At 39.1% G+C, this 22,098-nt stretch overlaps 1 protein-coding gene across 2 annotated transcripts in view; it reads right to left on the bottom strand.

Annotated features, from left to right (window-relative positions):
• The window catches only part of adck1 (aarF domain containing kinase 1), a 60,170-nt gene that overhangs the window by 37,813 nt on the left and 259 nt on the right, over positions 1-22,098 (bottom strand). The window contains exons 2-4 of one of the 2 annotated variants that reach the window (XM_044048187.1): positions 21,335-21,474; positions 20,583-20,757; positions 20,117-20,200 (exon numbers count right to left, since the gene is read on the bottom strand). In XM_044048187.1, coding sequence (XP_043904122.1) covers positions 20,117-20,200; positions 20,583-20,714 — 216 coding nt within the window. In that variant the 5' untranslated portion in view covers positions 20,715-20,757; positions 21,335-21,474. The remainder of the gene's footprint in view (positions 1-20,116; positions 20,201-20,582; positions 20,758-21,334; positions 21,475-22,098) is intronic. The other variant, XM_044048188.1, reaches the window with a different exon arrangement.

Here is a 22,098-nt window from a genome sequence, read left to right as displayed (position 1 = left end):
TACACAGACATTTTCTTTTCTTCATTTAGACAGATACTGTGATGTATCACTATATGATTGTCTTATAATATATTAATTATTACAGAATCGCTGTATCGTGATATTATTGGTATCGTAGATCATGGGTTGCATAACGTATCATGAGGTGTCCTGTGATTCCCAGCCGTAATATATCACGATATAACTATAACTATATTAAATATGTTTGTCAAGCTTAAATGCAAGGCTGGGGATATGGCTTATAAATCACATCTCAATACAGTACATCATGATATAACGGTGTTCTTTTTGTGACAATACACTGTAAATACACTCTGAAAATAATGTACATAACACTGCCTATAAATATGGTCAAAGGTACTAAATAATAGGCTTAAAATTAAAGAAGTGACTTGTTTTAAATACAATTTTGTCAATTCCATGTATTTTTTTTAATCAATGTAAATAATATTTAGTGTATTTCACAAATGTTTTAAATAAATATGATCATTATCATTGCAACAGCCTTTAAAACCAGGAAAAGCCTTATCACGTAAATCTAAGACCATATCTTCTCTCATGTCGCATTATAGATATAATATTGATATAATGGGCCAGCCCCAGACCAAGTCACATAATGATTCTCCACAGTTGAAGGCCTTTAACGTCGTCAACATTAGCGTTGTATAACATACACAGTCCTGTCGCAAAACTTCCTCGTTCTCATCTCAAGTGTCTCCTGTCTGGATTTCATTTAATCCCCGTTATAAAAAAAAATAAAATACTCCAGTGCTATGAGGGGGAGAAGAGGAAGCGGGGTGTGTCTTCATGCTGCAGTAGTCAAAGATTGATGGTCACTGTGAAATGAGCACATTTCCCAGGAAATAAGAACAGAAGCTGTTAAAATGTCAGTGCTGTATAGCACAAAGTCAAGCCTTTTTTTATTTGTTTGTTTCACAGACAACCCACTTCTTTAATTGTGTGTTACTTTATCTAACAGCGCTCTGCACTCTCCTGGTTGGTTTCTGTGCTGTTGCATTACTCGCTTTGGTGAGTGCAGATTTAGTTCAGTGCCCAGTCATAGACTCAGCTCAGACCAGGTATTAACAGATGTCTGGTGTGATCAGAGGCCTGAGTCACAAAGAAGGCTTCAGAAAAACTGGGCAAAGGAGAAGTTCAGTCCAGAACTCGTCACATCAGTCTGTCCTCTACACATTTCACTTAGGCCAAGCCAGGATTAGGAGGAGCAATTCATGTATTTCATTTGCTGATTTCTTGATGCGGAAAGATGTGCGCTGCATATTTTATACCCAGGAAACAACAGCAACACATGTACAGGTGTATGCCATAATGATGAATTTAATAAGGAAATAAGTCAGGCTGCAACAAATAATCAATTATTAATACATTGCATAATACATGTACAACAACTTTTAGAATCGATTAATTGCTTTGAATGTTCTCTTTTTTTCCCGCCTCTTGAAAGTAAATTGTTTCTTTGCATATAACAAAGAAATCACATAATAATTTTGGTTTGTGGTTCTTGTCCCTACTCTGACAGGGACCTTATGTAACATGAGAGTCATTATTAGAAGTAGCAGTAATAGTTGTAGTAGTACACCTGCAATGATTAATCGATTATTAATCAGTTACTAAATAAATTGTCAAATAATTTGATAATCGATGAATCAGAGAGTTTTTTTGAATAATTAGTTATAATAGGTTTTTGGAGTTTTTGGCTTCTTAAATGTGAATATGTTTCGATTTATTTGCACCATAATACAAACAAATCCTAATATATGAATAATTTTGGTTTGTGGACAAAACAAGACATTTGAGAAGGTCATCAATTGATCAACCAGGTTCGGGAAACACCATTCAACATTTTCCATATTCTTCCAGTTTTTAAATCAAAGAGTTCACAAATGCCGTTGCTCATATACACACACAGAATGGAAATCTGTCAAGAGTTGGTGGTAACTGAAGCGCACCTCATCTGTAACTACTAGCCTACTGTGACATTTTGTATTATTATTATTATAATTATCATAACTTTCACACAATTCAAAGATAATGGCGCTTTGAACAGGCACTGGCTTATGATGAACTCCTGCACCACTGTATGCCAGTTTGATTTGCTTTCGCTAAACTAAGGGGACACCTCTCCACAGCTGCATCTCATGCTGCTCCTGCACTTAGTCACTATACATTTAATGAGCATAAACCACAAAGGCAGTTTGGTGCGTCTTGTACTTGATCATATGCATAGAAATGTATAGGAAACGCTGGAGCCATTTTCCTCGCTGCTGTAATGAGACAGAGAACACTGACTAATCATAATATAATTGTACCATAAATGAGGTCAGAGAGAAAACAAGCAGAAATCAAATTAAAGATTACATTCCCAAGGAGATTTTTTTCTTATGTGAACGCAGTGCAAATACTTCACCTTCATCTTGATAACTTTACAGTACTGTCCTACTACTGTATACACACACACAACAACAGAATCACGGGTATTTCTTCAATATTAATTTCAGTTCAAGAGCAAGGAAGCCTCTAGCACATTGACTGTATGAAAAAAGCCATTTTATACTCTATTTTCATCCATTTTACGACCCAAACGTCATCTCCGTCACTACCCTACATACCCCCATGTGTCTTTTGCGTTCACATGGACCTTTACGCTGTACGTTCTCTAGAGGGCAGTGCCGAGTACCAAGTAGCAGGCGTCACCAAACGTTTTGACCATTGAAGAGGTTCATTTATTGTGCTTGATCCGAAATAGACTGGAACGCAAGTGGATTTTGCAGCGGTGGAATGTAAGACCACTAAATGTAACTCCTTCCATTAATGCGGAATATTACGCATTGGCGTTGCCGATGATAGGGATGGATGACAAGTGTGATTTTCAATATTTCCGTAGGTCCGCCGAGACTTTTGACAACTTGCTTCCTCGGATAGCCTCTCGAATCAAACATGCCGCGTCCCACCAGTGAGTGAAGCCGAGGGCCTGGCAATCACTGTCAGTTTTCTGGCTGCAGGTATAAGCCAGCAAGCTACAGGCGGCATAATTTAATTCGGGCACTGCAACTGTAGGTTGCATAATCAAGGAGGTGTGTCGGGCTCTGCGGATTGAACTCCAACACGACTTTGTACAGTTTCCACCAATTTCCTCCCAGCTATTCTAGATCCTTTGTTTGACACAGTGCACTGGGCAGGTAACAACATAATATATGGATATAATTACATAGCATCTGTTCGAACACTTTCCACCATTTTTAAAAGCTTCTATATAGGCTCTTCTCTTTTGTTTTCCAGACTTATTGGAGTAGTGACGCTATACTACCCCCACGTTTTCTGGTGGTATTGCTCCACTTTAGTCCGTCATCGTAAGCTCCCCTTCGAGGCGCATAATGACAGACAAAATGAGCCCAATGTACGGACGAAAAGGCTCCGTCCATCTCCGTCTTTTGTCTTTTGAGCATAAATGGAGTACAGTCTGTACAAGAACCCTCTGTTGCACTTCATATGTATTTCAGTAGAGGGGAAGTTGATATGTATCACTTCAGACTGCCATTTTTCAGGTTTTCTCTTGCTAAAATCTAACTGAACAAACAATGTGGTGCATTACGTGCACCCATGAACATCCCTCTCAGTTTACAAAAAGTGCTACTGTTTAATTATGACAGTTTCAAAGTGTCGTGCTTTCTTGTTTTTTTGTTTCTCCGTAACTCATTCTGTCTTTATGTATGTAATTAAAGCGTTGGCCCCGGGGCCAATTCCCCTGTGGTGCAGGTCGGTGGACAGCCTTCCAATGCCATTAAGCACAGATGGCAAATTGTTTTCTAGGAATCACTCCTCCTCTCCCTTTGTGTTCTCTGACTGTGCACAAGTGTTGCGGGGAGAAGCACGGCCATGGAGACAGCAGAGTCTACACAATGCTTTCAAATCAATGCTACAGATTCTCAGTTCAGACGGAAGGACAGACAGGGAGACAGACAGACAGACAGGTACAATGAGCTCAAAAACTGCCAATAAGTTCCTTTATGAGACACAAATGGTTTGTGGTTTGTTGTTGTTGTATTGTAGTATTTCGAATAAGGTTTACTTTTACTTGTGCATAAGTCACTTCCTGAAAAGGTTTTGGTGACGGGGCAACAAAACTGCCTAACTTCATGAGCAGAGAGAAACCACTTCTTTGTGGAGTTCTAGCCCCTGAGTGGAGTGAGTGAAGTGGCCCATGTCACTGACCACTAGATCGACCAAAGCTGTCACATCTGTAAAATCCTATAAATACAATATACTTTTACTATCAAAGATAATAACAAATTATGATGACTTTCTTAAACCTTTGATTATAAAGCTTTTACATATGACAAGACTTTATTACACTGCAGAAAAACATTGAATCCAACTATCAGTATGTTATAGAATGGATTGAAGTTATTGGGGTGGATGGAAAAAAAATCAATAAAGTGTAATATTGCGATATTTTAAAAAATATCAATTAGTGTTTCAGTGTGCCAGATGGTGCCAAGTGCTTACTCTCACTAGAGCTGTTGTGTGAGTATATCTCAATATATGATTGTGAATACTCAGTATTTGTGTGACTTAAATATCATGATATCGTATTCTGACTTAAATATCATGATAATATCGTATCATGATTTGAATATCCTGATTATATCGTTTTGTGAATTAAATGTGAAGTTTGCTTCAAATGATGACAGGTGATAATGAATGACAAATATGGGAGCTGCTTGTCATGTGATTAGAGCAATATTCCGCAAGTGACCCACACACTCAATTTACACAGGTGACTACTCATCAGTCAATCATACAATATACACAGAATCTTATGGCGAGCATTATTGATTTAATATTCATTATTTTATAATTCAAATCGATATCAAACTCTAATTACAGTATAATACAGATTTTTCTCCAATGTATAATACTATATATGGCTCCAACATACTGCACCTGTGACAGCAATTACTTGATAAGGACATCAGTGTGCAATATGAAGACATTAAATGACCTTTAGAGGTTAATGGTAGACGGTAAGTGTAACTTCACCATTATAACAGTCGAGTGCCTTTTGCTTTACAGTTCAAGGTGGCCACTGAAAAATACAGTTGTTTATTGTTCAAATAGTTTATTTTCTAAGGATAAGTGATATTCCAAATACTTAGCAATTGTGAGGAGGGTCAAAAGGTGTGAGTGGGTCGTGTGCAGCTGGACCGCAGATGAGAGCAGGGTCCTATACTGGGAGCCCAGCTGCAGTAATTGATTTCTGCTGCCACACCACAGCTAAATGACTGGGATTAGTGAACTATGAACAAGGCCTATTTATTGTTGGGTTGCTCATGATTAGCTCGTTACTCAGCTGGCTGAGGCTCATCTAGCTGCCTGTCAAAGAGGGTTTGGGGAGGGGGGGGGGCTATCTGTGGAAGTGCACGTTTGTCTGCAGATTTAAGTCTGTGTTGTCAAGAGGCCTCGTCTATAAGTATTATAGCAGTGAAGCTTGAGGAGTTCACACATAAAAAAAATATCCTCCAGCATTTCCAACCGTGATACAGAATGTATGTCTCACAGCTCTGCTGAACTGCATATTAAGACGTCATTTATTTTAACAGAACTACAACAAGGCGGGGGCGAAAATATACGTGCTCTTTGTTATCTGTTACAGCTCCTGACTGTGCCCCTGAAATGCACAGCTGTGTTTCCCTCTCACTGTGTTGTGAAAAGCAAAGAAAATGACAAATGTAGTCAAACGAAAACAAATGAAGGGCTGAGAGACTGAAGAGGTGGTGTTTCTTCACTGAGAGCCACAGTTAATTTCATGCTCTGCATTTTGTTGTCATGCTTCGCTCGCTGACTGTGTCTCAGTGTCACGTGACGGCAGACATGTCATCTGCCACAAGCCAGTGGACACTATGAATCAGTGCGGATCGGACTGTCGGACTGTAAAAACAGCGACATAGATAATCTGTGCGAGCAGCTTATTATGAGTTACTTCTTATTGTAAAGTGCAGCCGTGTAAGTAATTAGCACTGTAGAAATAAAAGACCATCATAGGAGGAGGTTGGTGTTGATGGGCTGATCATGGGCCTTTGTTCGTCACAGGAAACTGGTGATCAGTGATTATTATTTGAACGATGATTCGAATTATTAATCGATTACTAAATGAATTGTCAATTAATTTGATAATTTGGTTCCAGAGTTTTTTAACAATTGAAACAAGGCTTCCGATTTTTCAGCTTCTGAAATTTGACTTTTTTCTGGTTTCTTTACTCCATGAAAAAGAAATCGTTAAAACTTAACTGAATCATTTTGGTTTGTGGTTAAAACAAGACATTTGAGAACGTAATCATTTCCAGGTCTGGAAAACACCAATCAACATTTTTCATACTTTTATGGAGCAAACAAATACTTGATTAATCAAGAAAATAATGGACAGATTAAAAGATTATGAAAATAAGCAGCTCTACACAATACCCTTGCAGACTGCAGAAACATGGATTAACAGGCATAACACCAAAATCAAGGATGTTGCACCTGGATTAACTGCAAGTGCGAAAATACGCAAGAAGGCTTAAGGCATCACTAATGTTGTCACCGTACTAGAATTTCAAATTTGACACCAATATGCAGTACCCAATACTCTTTTTTTTTTTAAGAAAAATAAAGAAACAATAATATTAATAACACTAAAAAAAGAACAGTATCATCACTACAACATTTTCTCTTCTTGCTGGTCCACTTTTACGGCTTCAATCTGGGATTTTATGAGAAACACTGGCATAGTACCTGGTACCAGGTACCAGTTTTTAGTACCTGCTCAGACGAGCTTCTAAAAGCGTGCTGAGTAGGTACTATGCAGTATCTATACAGTTGCAATAAGTGCCAAATAGGATACAAATATAGTATCACATTTTCTTCAGACAACCCTACACATTACACCTGCTTTATTATGAGTTTATCTGCATGCATCACATGATCCGTTTGCTCCAATATCACGTGATCATGATCGAGTGATGTTCTTAATTTGCTCAAAACATATGCAGTTAGAGATAGTCAGACAAATTCATAGCTACTGTGAGTTAGGGTTGATGATGGACATGACGTCCCCCATTCCTCCCTACACACACACACACACACATTTGCTTGTCCCTGCTATAACGTAACATATATTATTAACGTTTCACTGTCTGTCATTTTCTGATAGCATGGCCACAGTTAATATATGTTATGTCAAATAAATTCAGTAAAAATTAAATTACACTCTGTCTCCAATGGAAAGTTTTTCAATTCCTGACGAGGGTAAAAACCTAGGGACTAATTCCAGAAGTGAGCACGTAAAAAAAAAAAACGTGCAGCACTGCGAGTGTCTGCCTGCTACAGCAGTAACATACACGGACGGTACATGTTGTGAAGGGGACAGAGTTGTTTGTTGCTGGTGACACTAAAAATGATGACTCTGCCAAAGAGAGGAGAGGACTTCATGACAAAGGGTTTGTTTGGTTGTACTGTGTCAAATACCCTGATCCCAGGATATTCTACACGGACATGTTTTGTCATGCAGTATGTGTAACATGAAAAATAATGAACAACACAGTTGGTGCGGATACAGCAAGACATGGGTTTGTTTGTAGAATGCCTGTCACCTGCAACAGTATCTAGTGATGGCAGAACATTGGTGTAACTGTCCCTTTAAGGACAGAGGACGTGTTATTTTACTGAAAAGCTATCATGACATCAGTGAGCTTGACATGCATGACATTAACTTGTCCATCCCAGTGACATAAATGAGCCGGATAACAGAGGCACTTCTGTGGATAACACAATACAACCCCACTACAACACAAACTGCAGACTCCAAAATGACCATACCGTCGAATCAACACTTCTCTAAAGTAAAACCTCATCCAGCTACATAACAGTTATTATAGAGCACAGGCTGTGTACCACAGTAAGGAACACAGATGCTCTGCTGTAAACAACATCCCAACAAAAAGCCTTTAGATGTCATCGTTTCATGCTAGACATGTAGATCAAAGGATACCATAACAGGATGGTTCCGATGTTTCGTTCCGAAAGTATGGATATGTGAGTCACTGACTTTGAGGTACCAGCTTATGACACAAATGCTTGTTATTACTAAAAAACATGACTGTCAATAGATTGGAACAATCCTGACAGCCTTTTCTGGACAGAAATTGAGATTTTGCAATAATCACACTCTCCCGCACCAAAGTCCATTGAGAAAATCTGCATTTTCACATCGCAGGAACACAGGTGCTGCTGGGCTTCTACTACCTTGTTTGGTAGGTTTGAGTCACTTATGTAAATTTGAACTGATGATTTCCAACATCGAAGTCACATCATAACTCATTTCAACCTAAACTGGTTGTGGCATCACAGTAACAACAACTCCTGTGTGGTAAAATAGCTTATTTTCTGTATGGAATTTGGTGAGAGTGAAACGTTTGCGGGAAGAAAAAAGTGACAAACATTTGAGTCGTCATATCAGACATGAGTAGACATTATCAGGTGCCAGATCTGTTTTTCCTCTACGGCCCTGCTGGCAGCCATGTTTTCAGTAAGAGTGAGCATCCATGTCTCAGTCAGTGCTGACAGTGTGTCAGTACCTCATACAATCATACTTAAAATAAATGAACCACCATCATTTTGACAGTCAACAGCCTAATGTATAGTATTTTGCTGAAAAAATGCCAATCACCAGTCTATATATTTCTGATTAAATCCAATGTCTGACCTCCAAAACAAGCCTTTCAATTTCATTTCAGCTATTATACCTCAAGTCTGACCATCAAAGAACTCATATATCACTTATGTTGAACAATATTGTAGCTACATTTATTGTAAACGTCATCTACTTTTTGCAGCATTTACTACAGGCTGTGCAAAATTACAATTGTATAGGTGACATGAAAGTGCAATCATGTCTACGCCACAGGCTGAAAAACAACAAGCTACTGTATTTTTTTTAAGCACATGCATTGTGGCATGTTTTGTTTGTGTGGACACTGTTTGAAAAACATTTAAATCCGAGGGGCTGTGCCAGCTGCCGTCTGACTCTTTTGCCCTCGGTGACACAGAGACGACAACAGTAGGAAATTGAGTATTCATGTTGCTGCTGGAGATCAGCTTGTCAGCAGTGATCTAACTACAGCAGGCAGCTGGGAAGCAAATGTTAAATGTTCCCTATACTCCTCATATCCCTTCAGGATTTTCCCACATCACACTTGTTTGGCTGATGAGCTGCTGCCATGAGCTCATCAAGGTCAACCTTCTCTGGCTCCGCTCCAGTATTTACACAGCGCGTCCCTCAGAAAAGGACTGAAGTTGACGAGTGGCAGTGGGCACTTATCTGAATTTTAGTCCCTACTCCATTTGAGAAAGCAGCAGTGCTGTTATGCTGGTGGATGCAGTCGGTGCTGACATCTGCTGGTGGAAAGCTGACATAGACGTAAATCTTTTTTTTTTCCCCCATCATGAAGAACTTCTAACTGGAATCTGTTATCTCAGAGAAAATGATAAAAAAAATGTAAATGGATTTATTTGATATTAATATTTATTTACACTCAATTTAAAGATTGAGAAGATGGAGAATAAGATGTCACATGCAAGACTGGTTTCAATCTATTCTATAGCACCAAATCCAACAACATATCATACCTTAAAGCAGTGGTCCTCAAACCTTTTATAACAAGGACCACCAGAGAAAATATTGACCTTTCATTATCCTGCTATTCCTCACATACAGTATACTTTAGAAGCTGGTATAGAGAAATTAGATTAAGATCGGGTTTGTGCGGACAATTCATGCTGGTGTGTTGGGCTGTGTCTGGTTCGGGCTTAAAGACCCGCAGCCCGGTCAGGTCGGGTTGTAATTTTCAGGCCTGTTGTGAAGTCTATTCTGAAGTACCATCAGAGGAAGTTTGTGTACCACCGGTGTACACTTACAACAGTTTGAGAACCATGGCCAGAATCCCTTGTTGCCAAATTTCCTTTTTAGCCTTTCCAGTGTATAGGTACAATGTACAACTTTGTTGTTCCTGCTGTAATTGTTGTTGATGTTATTGAAACTTAATTCTGACATTCCCAATTAAGCTTTGCAATGTTACCCTTGGGGGCAAAAAAATTGTTTACTGAATGATACGAAGCAAAATCGAACACCCCAAAACACCAGGCCCAAATTTCAAGCATTAAGCATTAAGAATTAAAGCTCTTACCCCACCATCAAGGTCAAAATGACAACTTCACATACTGAACACTAACTGCTCTTACAGCTAACAAATATTCATACAATTTTGTGAACAAATGCACATTTTTCTTCGAACACTCTGCTCTGAAAATACGCAGCAGTTGCGCCACATTAGTTCTTTCTGTTGGGTGTAAAAAAAACACTGCACCCACCAGCACCGAACACACTCAGTCCATGCTGAGGTCTCTGTATTGTAGCTGCCGGAGCAGCGCTGATGAAGTAAGCGTTCACACGTGGTCACATGCTCACGCTCTGTTGCTACATCATGAAACCACTTCAACACTACCAACCGTTATATTCAAATTTGCTTTAATCCATCAGGTGCTAAATCTTCCGCTCAAACTCTGGGGGAAATGAATGAGCTGTGCGACTTCAAATGTTATCGTGGTCATTAGCGGAGTACGTCGATATCGATAATTCATGTCCTGATACTGCACTGATTCTTTGAAGCTCTGTATCGATGTAGAAATGCTTCCTTGCGCTGGTTTTGTGTTGTAGTTAAGCCTACGAACACTAGTCCTTCCACTCCTCTGTCCTCTAATGAGACAAAGAAAAGTACATATTGTTTCGGCATAAAATATTGTGATCATTTTTCTTAAACTAGACACACAATATGCCATCTTGCTAATGTTATCCCATCGGCATCATGGTAACAGGATGTGTATCATTTTCCCAGATTCTTGCTAATACATTAACCTACTGGTCATCCTGATTATCTGTCCTGGCAGCACTGTGGAGTACATCGAAGTAACAGTTCCACTCAAAGATATTCTTAACAACATTTATGTCATGAATGAGCTCAGAGAAGCAACTTAAAGGTCAAGAGCATCTGTGGGATCATACATTAAAAAGCACAATTGAATCCAATGTGAAACATCCATACTGTTGAAATTAACCAGTGGATTAATCAATGGAAGTTGCAGACCAAGTCTGTTGGAGCACATATGTAGCCTTCAGTTAGCATCAAAACTCAAAGATGTTTAGTGTGTCCATTATCGGCTATTGAAAAAAATGTTGGGATACTGAAAAACAATAATGTTCTCCCCGTGTGGGCGTGGGTTTTCTCCAGGTTCTCCGGCTTCCTCCCACAGTCCAAAAACATGCAGATTTGGGGATTAGGTTAAATTTGACACTCTAAATTGATCATAGGTGAGATTGTGAGAGTGGGTTGTTGTTTGTCTTTATGTGGCCCTGTGATGGACTGGTGAACTGTCCAGGGTGTACCCCGCCTACCGCCCTATATCTGCTGAGAATGGGACAGCCCCTCCCGTGACCCTCATGTGGAGGAAAAAGTGGTAGAAGACGGATGGATAGATTTGAAGGACCTTTTCATCCATCCATTTTCTAGCACTTATCTAGGGCTGGGTCACAGTGGCAGACTTGATGTTTCTCTTCACACCAGCTCCTCAGAAGCAAAGAGAGAAGACAGACATATAGGATAAGGACAGATAAGACAGAAGAGACATGAAGGCTCTCTTTATTTAGAAGTACTTAGAGGCAACCATAGCTCCCACCACAAAACAGAGGTAACAGGAGAAACTGAAACCAGGTATTTGTACCCCCCCCCATTTCAGTTTTAGGTCACTAGCTTCCTCTTTGCCTCAACAAACCACAGCACAAGGGCTACTGCTCACACTGCACCAATTTGTCCACTGGTATCACCATACAGTTTAGTCTCATTGTTAACAAAGAGCCCAAGACCTGAACTCTTTAGTTCAGATGTTTGGTTTTGGACTTGGAAGTGCCAACTCTAATTCCCACAGCTTCACACTCAGCTGCTAATACCACAGTACCTGGTGTAGGTCCCAGCCTAATAAAGCCAGCACAACCACGTTGTACCCAAAAGGAACAGATGCAATTATGAGGTCCCCAAACTGGAACAGTGAACCAGAGATTAGTTTCAGGACGAAAAACAAGTGCAAGAGCTGAAAATTCAGCTATTAAAAAGGGAGTGTCAGGGCGAACCGTTCTCAAGTATTCACAAACTCTGTGGATAAGTAAGTCAGCTATATAACATATATGCAAAATAAAAATATAGAAACTCGTTGACATTAGCTGATGCAGGGATGATTTTTCCTCCAGTGAGTAGTCACTAATCAGACAGCGTCTTTGATTTCCTTCCCCACTGTGCTTTCCTATTACTATGACAACCTCAGACACATTCACATGCTGGGGGTAAAAGCCCACTCTTTATCTCTAACCTCGGGGTTGAAGTGAAAGAGAATTTTCCTGATACTGCGCAGATGTGCTGAGTGAATACGCATTTTATTCTCCCTTTCATCTTAGTGAGAAAAGGCGATCTTCAAAATGGCTGCTTTCCCAAATCAGCTCCATGCTACTGCCTTCTTCTCATACAGCTGAGGAAGCAAGGGGATCATTAGACATCAGTGTGTGTTTGTCCTCACTATCACCATTTCATAATCGTTCCCTTCTCCTCCCCCTCCTCTTTTCACCCCATCATGCAAAATGACTCGTGACTTTCAGAGCGCAAGCATCTTCTCATGAGGCCGATTTCAATCCTCACAAAAAGACAGGATATGCATTTCTTGGTATAAACTGAGGTAATAGGTATTCTTTTTTATTAATAAGACAATTACAGGTCTGCTCCCATATTACTGCTGTATGTGTTATTCAGAAATGCTCTGCGTTCTCAAGATTATCTTGTTTCTTTCTGTTGGAAAATGTCCACAATGAAAATGAAAGAAATGTCGCTAAGATGTCACTGTTTTTAGTAAATATCGGCATTAATGTGTCAGTAAAAATGACCAAGCTAAACTCAGAAAACTTAGGACTAATACGGATTTATAAATGTACTGCTAACTTAATGTAGCTTCCAATAAAATAACTGATCTCAATCTAGAGCGCCCCATTTAATTACATCATCTATAAAGTAACATGTAACTATAAAATGAGTGTTGTCAATACCCGATTTGTACCAGAAACCCGATTTGTTCTGCACGTGCAAAGTGTGACCACTTCCTGTCGAAAGAACTTAGGAAAGTTGTTGAGTTCAAGCTTTTCATCTTGGGCAGTGACATGTTTCCACCAAGTTTCGTGAAATATGGTCCAACTCAGTTTTGGCTTTGTCCAACCGGGTTTCACTTATGAGATCACTACTGAGCCATTGTGTACCATCCATCCATTTCTTATCCTCCACAGGAGAGTCACAGGGGGGAGCTGTGCCAATCTCAGCTCTATTATAACAGGAAGTGGTCACATTTCGCACATACACTGCACAAATCGAGGCAATAAATATAGGTCACATCTGTGATTCTTACAAAACAAAATGTCATTCTACAACTGTCGCAATTAGGGCTACAAGATTTATTGGTTATTAATCGATTACCAAATGAATCGTCAAATATCTTGATAATCGATTTGTTAGTTTAAGTGTTTTTTCTCAATCACTAAAGCAGATTTTTCGGCTTCTTAAATGTGACTATTTTCTGGGGGTTTGCTCCATATAACAAAGAAATCATTAATCATTTTGGTTTGTAGACAAAATAAAACATTTGAGAACGTCATCATTTCCAGGTTTGAGAAACATCGATCAACATTTTTCAGCATTTTCTGATATTTTACGGACCAAACAAGCACTCGATTAATTGAGAAAATAATACATAAGTGTCTTGGCCAAGGCATCGTAGGCATGCAGATATGTAAAGCCCAGGATCAAACCATCAACTGTCTGGGTAAAAGACGAGCCGCAGTGGGTAGAAGACTACCTAGTAAATCCGAGGAATGAGTGCCGTCTGAATTAATCTAATGACATGACCGAAATATTACATTTCCAGGTGACACAACAGTCTGTAGTTACATCCCACCATGCCTATCATAATTGTACATTATTCAAATGATTATAATAGGCTACATTTTATTTCTCAGTCATCTAATTGTTAAAAGTTAAGAATCCTAAACCTGAGAGGGAAAAGAGAAAAAGGAACTGAACACTCATCAGTACAGAGATAAAGAGTCATCTCTCTATCGCTGAAGGCCCTCTGATCTTTTGGCTTTCTGTTGATGTGCGTTCTCATTTAACAATAGGTTCCTCTCACAAATCTGTGCCAGGAGCCGTTTCGCCACCCCTGCCATTCGTGCTCGGGCCCTAAATATAGTAGTAGCATCCACATGTCGCAGAATAAGTTACATTTGAAATAAGAAAACTTCTTCAAAGTGCGACTCATAAGTATGCAGACAGTGGTTTCGGGGAGTTGCATGGTTGCTCTCTGTGAAAATGAAAAACTACAGTCATCGTCGGTGATTTCATCTCCACTGCATGATTCTAAAGCAAATATCCAGCAAGAACAAAAACACCTTCTTCACTGAGCTTCAGAGGCAGCATGACAAATTAACAGTCAAATACGATTCATATGCTCAACCAACTGTTATCTATTACATACGGACTTAAGCCTGAGTCTTGGGTCTATAACATATTATAATATTATTCAACTGTCATTAACAATAACTGTGTTTGGTGCCACCACTCGAATACCCAGTCCTTATTTATAAAGACTGGTGATGTTGTGTTTTGGGTAACTAGGAAGATATTAAATGTAGTCCAGATTAGGGCTGCACTGATTAATTGCTTACTCGATTATCAATTGATGACTATATTAATTGTCAAATAATTTTATAATTGAAAATAAATGAATTATTAAGATAGAATGAATAATTTTGGTTTGTAGACAATTTGAAAACATCATTTCGAGGTTTCTACAGTTTGTGTAACAAACGATTGCTGCATTATTTGAGAAAAAAAATCAACAAATGAATTGATTATGAAAATAATCATTAATTGCAGAACTAATCCAGATGATACAGTTTGACTTGTGTATCCTTGAGTATGTAGAATTATTAAACTGAGAAAAGACTTGAAAATTCCTATTGTTTTTGGGTTTTTTTTTTATCTTGTATAATATATTCACAATACAAAGTACAAAGTACAGTGATTGCTGTTGAATTTTCAGATACAAATAGAGTGATAATGGGCGACAAATAAATGCATTTCCCCTTAATGTTAAGTAAAAGATGCAATATGATTGTGATTGTTGATAATCTAAGATAAGATAAGATCGTCCTTTATTAGTCCCTCAGTGGGAACATTTACATTGTCACAGCAGCAAGACAGTAAATATAAAGATAATAAATAATAAGCATGTATTTACAAGAAAATACACTATAGAAAGATATTAACAATAAGACTATAAAAAGTTAAAAATGAATGTACATTATAGACAGTTTCCAGAATATATACAGTGATATTCACAGTATAAACAGAGATTGAACACAGTATTGCACGTGGGATGAATAGCCTGGTAATGTGTGGTCTACTGAGAGCAGTGCTTGCTGCAGGGAGGAACGACCTGCGATAACGCTCCTTCAGACATTTGGTCTGTTACTGAAGGAGCTGCCCAGTGCTGTGATGTCAAACTGAAATGACTTGGGGGCCAATGTGTGTCTAATCTGGCCAGTCTAGAGGGAAACAAATGGGAAAAACAACTGTTCAGTAGCGAGTGAGCGATAGGAGATTAAAATCACAACACAGTATTCAATCACGATATCACAATAAAGATATTCATGATTATGTTTTACAGACTTTCAAAGTAAAAGTGCTTGTTTTGATATGGGATGATCTTTAATCATAATATAATCTTTCAAAAATCAGCCCTCACTGTTGGAGAAAAAGAACTTATCTGGAGCTCAGTTCCGACCGATATTAGAAACTCACACTGCAAGTCACACTGATTTGAAATCACAGATGAAATCAGGGCCGGAAATTGTTGATTTTCTTGATGAATCAGTTAGATCAAACTTTAAAGTGCCGGGGCCCACTTTGCAGATTAAGAATTAGTCCACTTAGTCCACTGAATTTGCATATCTTTCATCACATCACACATGCAAACTGTGCGTAATTAACCATCAACATAAATAACAATTCATTGATTAAAATTAACAAATTGACATTGAGTGCAAACGCTAGAAAAAGGTTTTGATGGCCCATGTGCCGTTACTATTTCAAAATCTGCGTCCCACACTTTAGGAATCGCCGAGTTTGATGATTTGTCCATAAAATGCCAGAAATGTAGTATTTACAACAGCATCAGCCACTGTGTTTCAAAATGACAAAGTAAACAAATGTTTTGTTTTGCCCACAAACCAAAGAGAATCAGTTTACCCTCACAGAGGAGCAAAGAAACCAGGAAATATTGAAATCTAGAGAAGGAAATTAATAATAGCACTGATATCACTCACTGCCTCCAGACTGAGGAAAGAAATGGATCCAAGCTTCTCTGATCTCTGTTGGTGTATGGCTGTGGTCAAGTTGGAATTTTAATGTGCTGTGGCTCAAAGCCTTTGAAATATTTCATTTAATTTTAATAATTTGAAATATTACATACCCTCACAGTCCTGCTGTAGACTGCAAGGTTACTGGGCTGCACACGGAGATAAGACACAGAAAGACAAATAGTGAAACTAGCAAAAAAATATATATAATATTTAATAACTATTATATATATATATATATATTAATAGCATAAATTACCTATAGATACTTCAATATGTGGTATCCTTTTCCTCGTATTGATTACATTTAGATATACAGTAATACAAAAACTTTAAGAGGAAGAATAAAATAAAATAACTTGCATAGCCAATAAATCATACTATAATCTAATGTCAGTTTAGACCATTTTACTTAAAAAAAAAACAATTTTCAGGACTTTAAGCATGTCTTCCTTCCATGTGGAGCTGAGATGATCAGGCCTGAAAGCAAAGATCTGAGTACTATATTTAAATTTAGCCATGAAAGTCCTGGATGTAACACAGTTTGATTTATTAGCTAATGTCAGACACTGAATATCGCAATGACAAACCCCGAGACGAGACAATGGTTACACTTGAGTGTGTGGCAGACACAGTATCTATGCTATTATAAACAAGAGCAGATATCAGCTGGTATGCAATCCTCAACAGAGCGCCTCTGCTTCTGCTCCTCTGTATGGAGTCGTTTTGTAATGTCTTCTCAAGTAGGAAGTCGAGCATAACCAGCATAACGCTCCACATTATTCTCAAATGTGACTATAGGGATAACTATTGTTTTCATAATCGATTAACCACGGTTAATGGAGGGTGCTTGTTCACAAAATTACAGAAAATGCTGGAAAAGGTTGATCAGTGTCCGCATCCTGCAGACCCTGGGCTGGGTCATCTTGCAGGTGACCCAGCCCAGGGGCTGCAGGATCCAGATCAGGTTGCGTGGCTATTATAATTATCATTAGTAGGAGTAGTATTGTAATCATTATGCTACGATTAAAATGAATCAGTATAGGGATCAATTTCTGACATTTTATGAACGAAACAAGTTCTCGATTAATCCATTATGAAAATAATCCTTATTTGCAGCCATAAATCTAATTACTAACAAAACAATGGATGAAATGGTTCCAAGCGATTATCAAAATAGTCGATGAGTATTTCAGTAATGGATTAATTAGACATTTCCCAAAGACACATGCCGTCATGGTTCAATTCCAGGCTTGTGTATACTTGAGTGACAACATAGAGACAAACCTGAATACTTTTGCATTTAAATGAAAGTATTTGCCGCACATACAGTAAGAGCCACGGTGTGTTGCCGAGGCTGAGAAGGGACCAAAAGTCCATCTGTTCTCTCATTTCAGGCCATGTTCCTCTGCTCATTTGGCAGACTTCAGAGTTCTGCTGTGCTTGTTCTGCGATACACTCTAATTGGCTGTGAATAGCCCCTCAGTTCACTCAGGGCAGCCTTTGATGAGTCTGGAAGAGTGGCTGCCTAAGTGGCCTTTGAGTGAGGCCCTTCATGAGAGTCTGAAATCAGCTCGGCTATACGCCGCTGCGAGACCAGCACAGGGCGACGCGCGCTAACAACGAGAAAGATGAGATGCAGAAACAAGAGCTCATTAACTGTGCAGTCGAATGTGTCCCTGTGACAAGAAACAAACATACAGCTGGAGATTGACGAGCACCCACATGATGACTTCATCTGACACTAAAGGCGTTATATGTCATTTTAAAGCCCGCTGGTGGAACTGATGCATCCGGTCATCAGCTCGCTCAGCTCTGACACAAATCCCACCCTCATGAAAGTGAAATGTTTGTTTAAAATGCTTTTTACAGATTTCTTTTCTCAGACAGATGGTGATTCTGACCTCAGATCTCGGAATAACTACATCCACAATGTATCTGCACCAGAAGGTTCAGCGGTAACTAGACAGCTACGACAAACCATCACACCTATACATCTGACATCTGACATCTGACAGGAAAATCCATGATTCAACCTCATGTTGTTAAGATCTCCTCTATTGTAGCCCATTGGAGCTACATCTATACTACCAGGGATGGAAATATGTACTTCAAACACAAAATATTATTCTGTCATTTGTATTTTGTTTGAAAATGCCTTAATATGTTGTATCAAAATACCTCAAACAGCGTGACAACAGCGTAAGAACACAGAGTGGACATGATGGTGCCTGGTGCCTACTTTAATTCACCCAGACTTGTTAAGATCACACGTACTGCATCAGCACACTGACATTTTTGTTCTTGGTTGATGTTCTATATTTTCATGTTACTCATATCAAATGCTACGGTGTGTACAACTTGACAAGGTCACTTCCTACCTCAAATTATTACTTGCACATTTTACATTGGAACTTCAACCCTGTCATAATTACTGGCTTCTCAGTAGCTTCACTGATTAGGAAATTATTGTTTTGGATGTATTTTGAAAATACGAAAGTACAGTAGTTTAATGTGACACGTGGTTTTGCTGCCGCATTTTCTAGTTCATTTTGATACAATTATTTTAAATGTATTTAGACTTTTCAGTCAAAATCAAAGCCAGCAGCATTTTCAAACATCTCTGTTTTACATTACCTGGGAGTGAAAACACCATGGTGTATCCAGAGCAGGAATTGTGCATTTTTAAGTCAAAGTGGGTTCGTGTGGCGTGAGTCGTTTCACAGTGTTAAGATTGCATTTCTAAAACTATTTCAAGGATGTTTACTTTTATTTCTTCCACTGTGTTCCACATTTCGATGTTTTCACATCTGCAGAGATGAAAGACAGTATAACGTGTGTTTGACCTGCAGCCCTTTTAAATCAGCCCTCAAGCCCTCAGAAGACACACTGATCAATACTGATTCATTATACATGTCATTACTTCAGTGTTAGTGAGAGTTTTGTCTCCCCATACATTGACCTGTCATGTCTCCTTTACAACGGAAGAGGGCAAAAGAGTCACATTGGAGAAGAAAATCAGCTGCATAAAGACGCTAAAGTGTGGAGCTGCTGTAGTGTCGCCTCACCTCTACGACTTCATAATAATTAGGTGGCATGCCTCCTCTCTGTATTAAATCAGCACCATGCATTAATTCTAATCAGCAAGTGTAGCCAGGCTTGACCAACAGGGCCCGAGGGGCTGCACTGTGTGTGTGTGTGTGTGTGTGAGTGTGTACCATGCTCTTCAAGGTTGGCTGCAGCAGGAGCACTTTTTGTCAGAGCAGGTGGTCTCTGACCTTTGCAGCAGTGGTCCCCTGAGTGAACCTGACTGTGCTGTGGCCTTTAAACAAACTCCAGCACAAATCACTCAACACATACTGAATATAAACTGGAATTCAACTGGAATTAGCCTTATCCTACCAGTGAGATTTCAAATATGATCTTATTTAGTGACTTAGTTTTTTTTTGTTAAAAAGGTAAACAGCTCATTCACCTTGCTGTGCTGTGGAAAACACACTGTGAATGGCTGCAGTGATGATTCAGTGCAAGCATCCCTCTCAGGGGCTTATTTACCTTGGACTTGAGTGCCTGGTATTCCTCTGTGCCATGTTCCACATGTTTGAAAGCAGTCAGATAGTCGTAGCTGATGGCCGCGGTCTGCAAACAAATAGAGCAAACAGCATAGAATAACATTGAAATGATCAGTTGTTAAGTGGATATGGATGGTAAGAGTTCAGAGAGGACAGAGAATGGGATGAAATGGGTTTGTTAAGGGTGCAGACACTGCTGGCAAAAGCTGTTTTCAGTCTTTGGCAGCAGTGCCAGCATATTGTTCATACTATAAATCCAGTCACCTGTCTATTGGGAGAGAGGTTCAAATTTGGAGGGTGGTGTGTAGTGACTGTATGTTAAGTCTATTATACATAACTTCGAATCAAAACATAACAGTATTTTACTCCAGTAAGTATATCTCGAGAACCCAGTGTGGTGGAGATACATGAAAACAAAGTTTCTAGAGACAAGAGCAAAAGGCACTCACAGTGGCTGCAGCTCGGCCAAAGCGGACAATACTCAGGTCATTGAGGTCCAGCCGTCTGTTGTACAGATAAAACCCAGACGAGGCAAACGCTGCTGTAGTGAGTGAGGAGACTTTAAGGAGCCGACCAGCCATCGGAGGCACTGTGGGGGGGGCGAGGAACAAATCCTCTCAAAGTCTGCAAGTTCACAAAGAGAAAGAGTTTATTATTTCATGAGAAGGAAACACAGGACAGCAATCTTACAACAGTCAGTCCTAAAGAAAGAAGTCTGTTACATCTTATTTATTTGCTGGTGTTTGTTGCTATGTACTGTGATCAGCTGCCTTTGACAAATAACTTGCTGGTGAGCTTCGTGTGTCTGTGTTGGGGTTGCAAAATTCCGGAAACTTGCAAAAGTAGAAACTTTCCAAGCGAATTAGTGGGAATTTATGGCAATTATTCGCAAAATAAAAGGTTGGGAACTTAAATATAGTTGGTAAATATACTGCTTTCAGTGACTGCCTCTGTCTCTGAGACTGGCTCTTTGTGCATATAAGCGTATGCGTATAAGATAAATAAATAAAGTTTGGTATGAAGAATGACTAAAAATGTGTAAAGAGAGAAATCCTGCAGCCAGACACTTGCAGCGGGGAGGCAGCGATGATGGAAAATTGTAGGAAAAAGTGTAAAACAAAATCAGTATTTAAATAATTCCCGTTTTAAAATGATAGCTAAGGTTTTGTTTGAAGTGTGATTGACTGACATAGTGACTTACAGGTTAACAATGGGGACAGTGGTATTGGTAGTGGTAGTCATTAAACCAGAAGGTTGTAGATTCAATCCCCAGCTCTCGCCTCCATGCTGATGCGTCCTTATGAAAGACTGCTGTATGGAAAACCCTTCTGTAAAGCAAGACTAGAAAAGTGCTACAGTCTATAAACACAGACTATTTAACATTACATGTCATTTAGCAGACGCTTTTATCCAAAGCGACTTACAATGGAATTGAGTACAATCAGCCAGGGGTGGAGTCAAACTTGTGACCATGATGTCTTTCGCACACAGGGCACTAGTCTTAACAAATGAGCCACTCCATCTAACATAGATAGATATAAGCAATCACACTCATGAAGGCTGGATCAAAGTAGGACCCTTTGTTTAACTCCTATCTCAAGCAAATTCAATTTTGTAATGGCAGCCATTTTGACAGGTACCACCAGGAAAGGGTAAACAATGACATTAACGAGGGCCACGTTCCATTTAGCTTGTCACTCTTGACTTATTTGAACTCAACAGTGCCATTGATTATAATAACAGTTAAAAACGTGTACTTGCTCTGTTGAAACGTGTTTAAATGTGGGAAAAGGTCCGTTTGTGAGCACAGACATGTTCTAAAATGCACTGTATTGTGTGTACTTCAGTAACACAATTGCAGTACATTTTTGGTCGTCATCATCAACGTCTCCTTTACCGGTTTGAATGCACCAGAAAGAGCACTAATGTAAATATCAAACTACGTAAGTTCTGTTGTCATATCAA

The sequence above is a fragment of the Solea senegalensis genome, linkage group LG16, assembly GCF_019176455.1.
Source record: "Solea senegalensis isolate Sse05_10M linkage group LG16, IFAPA_SoseM_1, whole genome shotgun sequence".
NCBI lineage: Eukaryota > Metazoa > Chordata > Actinopteri > Pleuronectiformes > Soleidae > Solea > Solea senegalensis.
The sequence above is the reverse complement of the archived record's forward strand: the minus strand, read 5'-3'. Positions and strand labels throughout refer to the sequence as shown.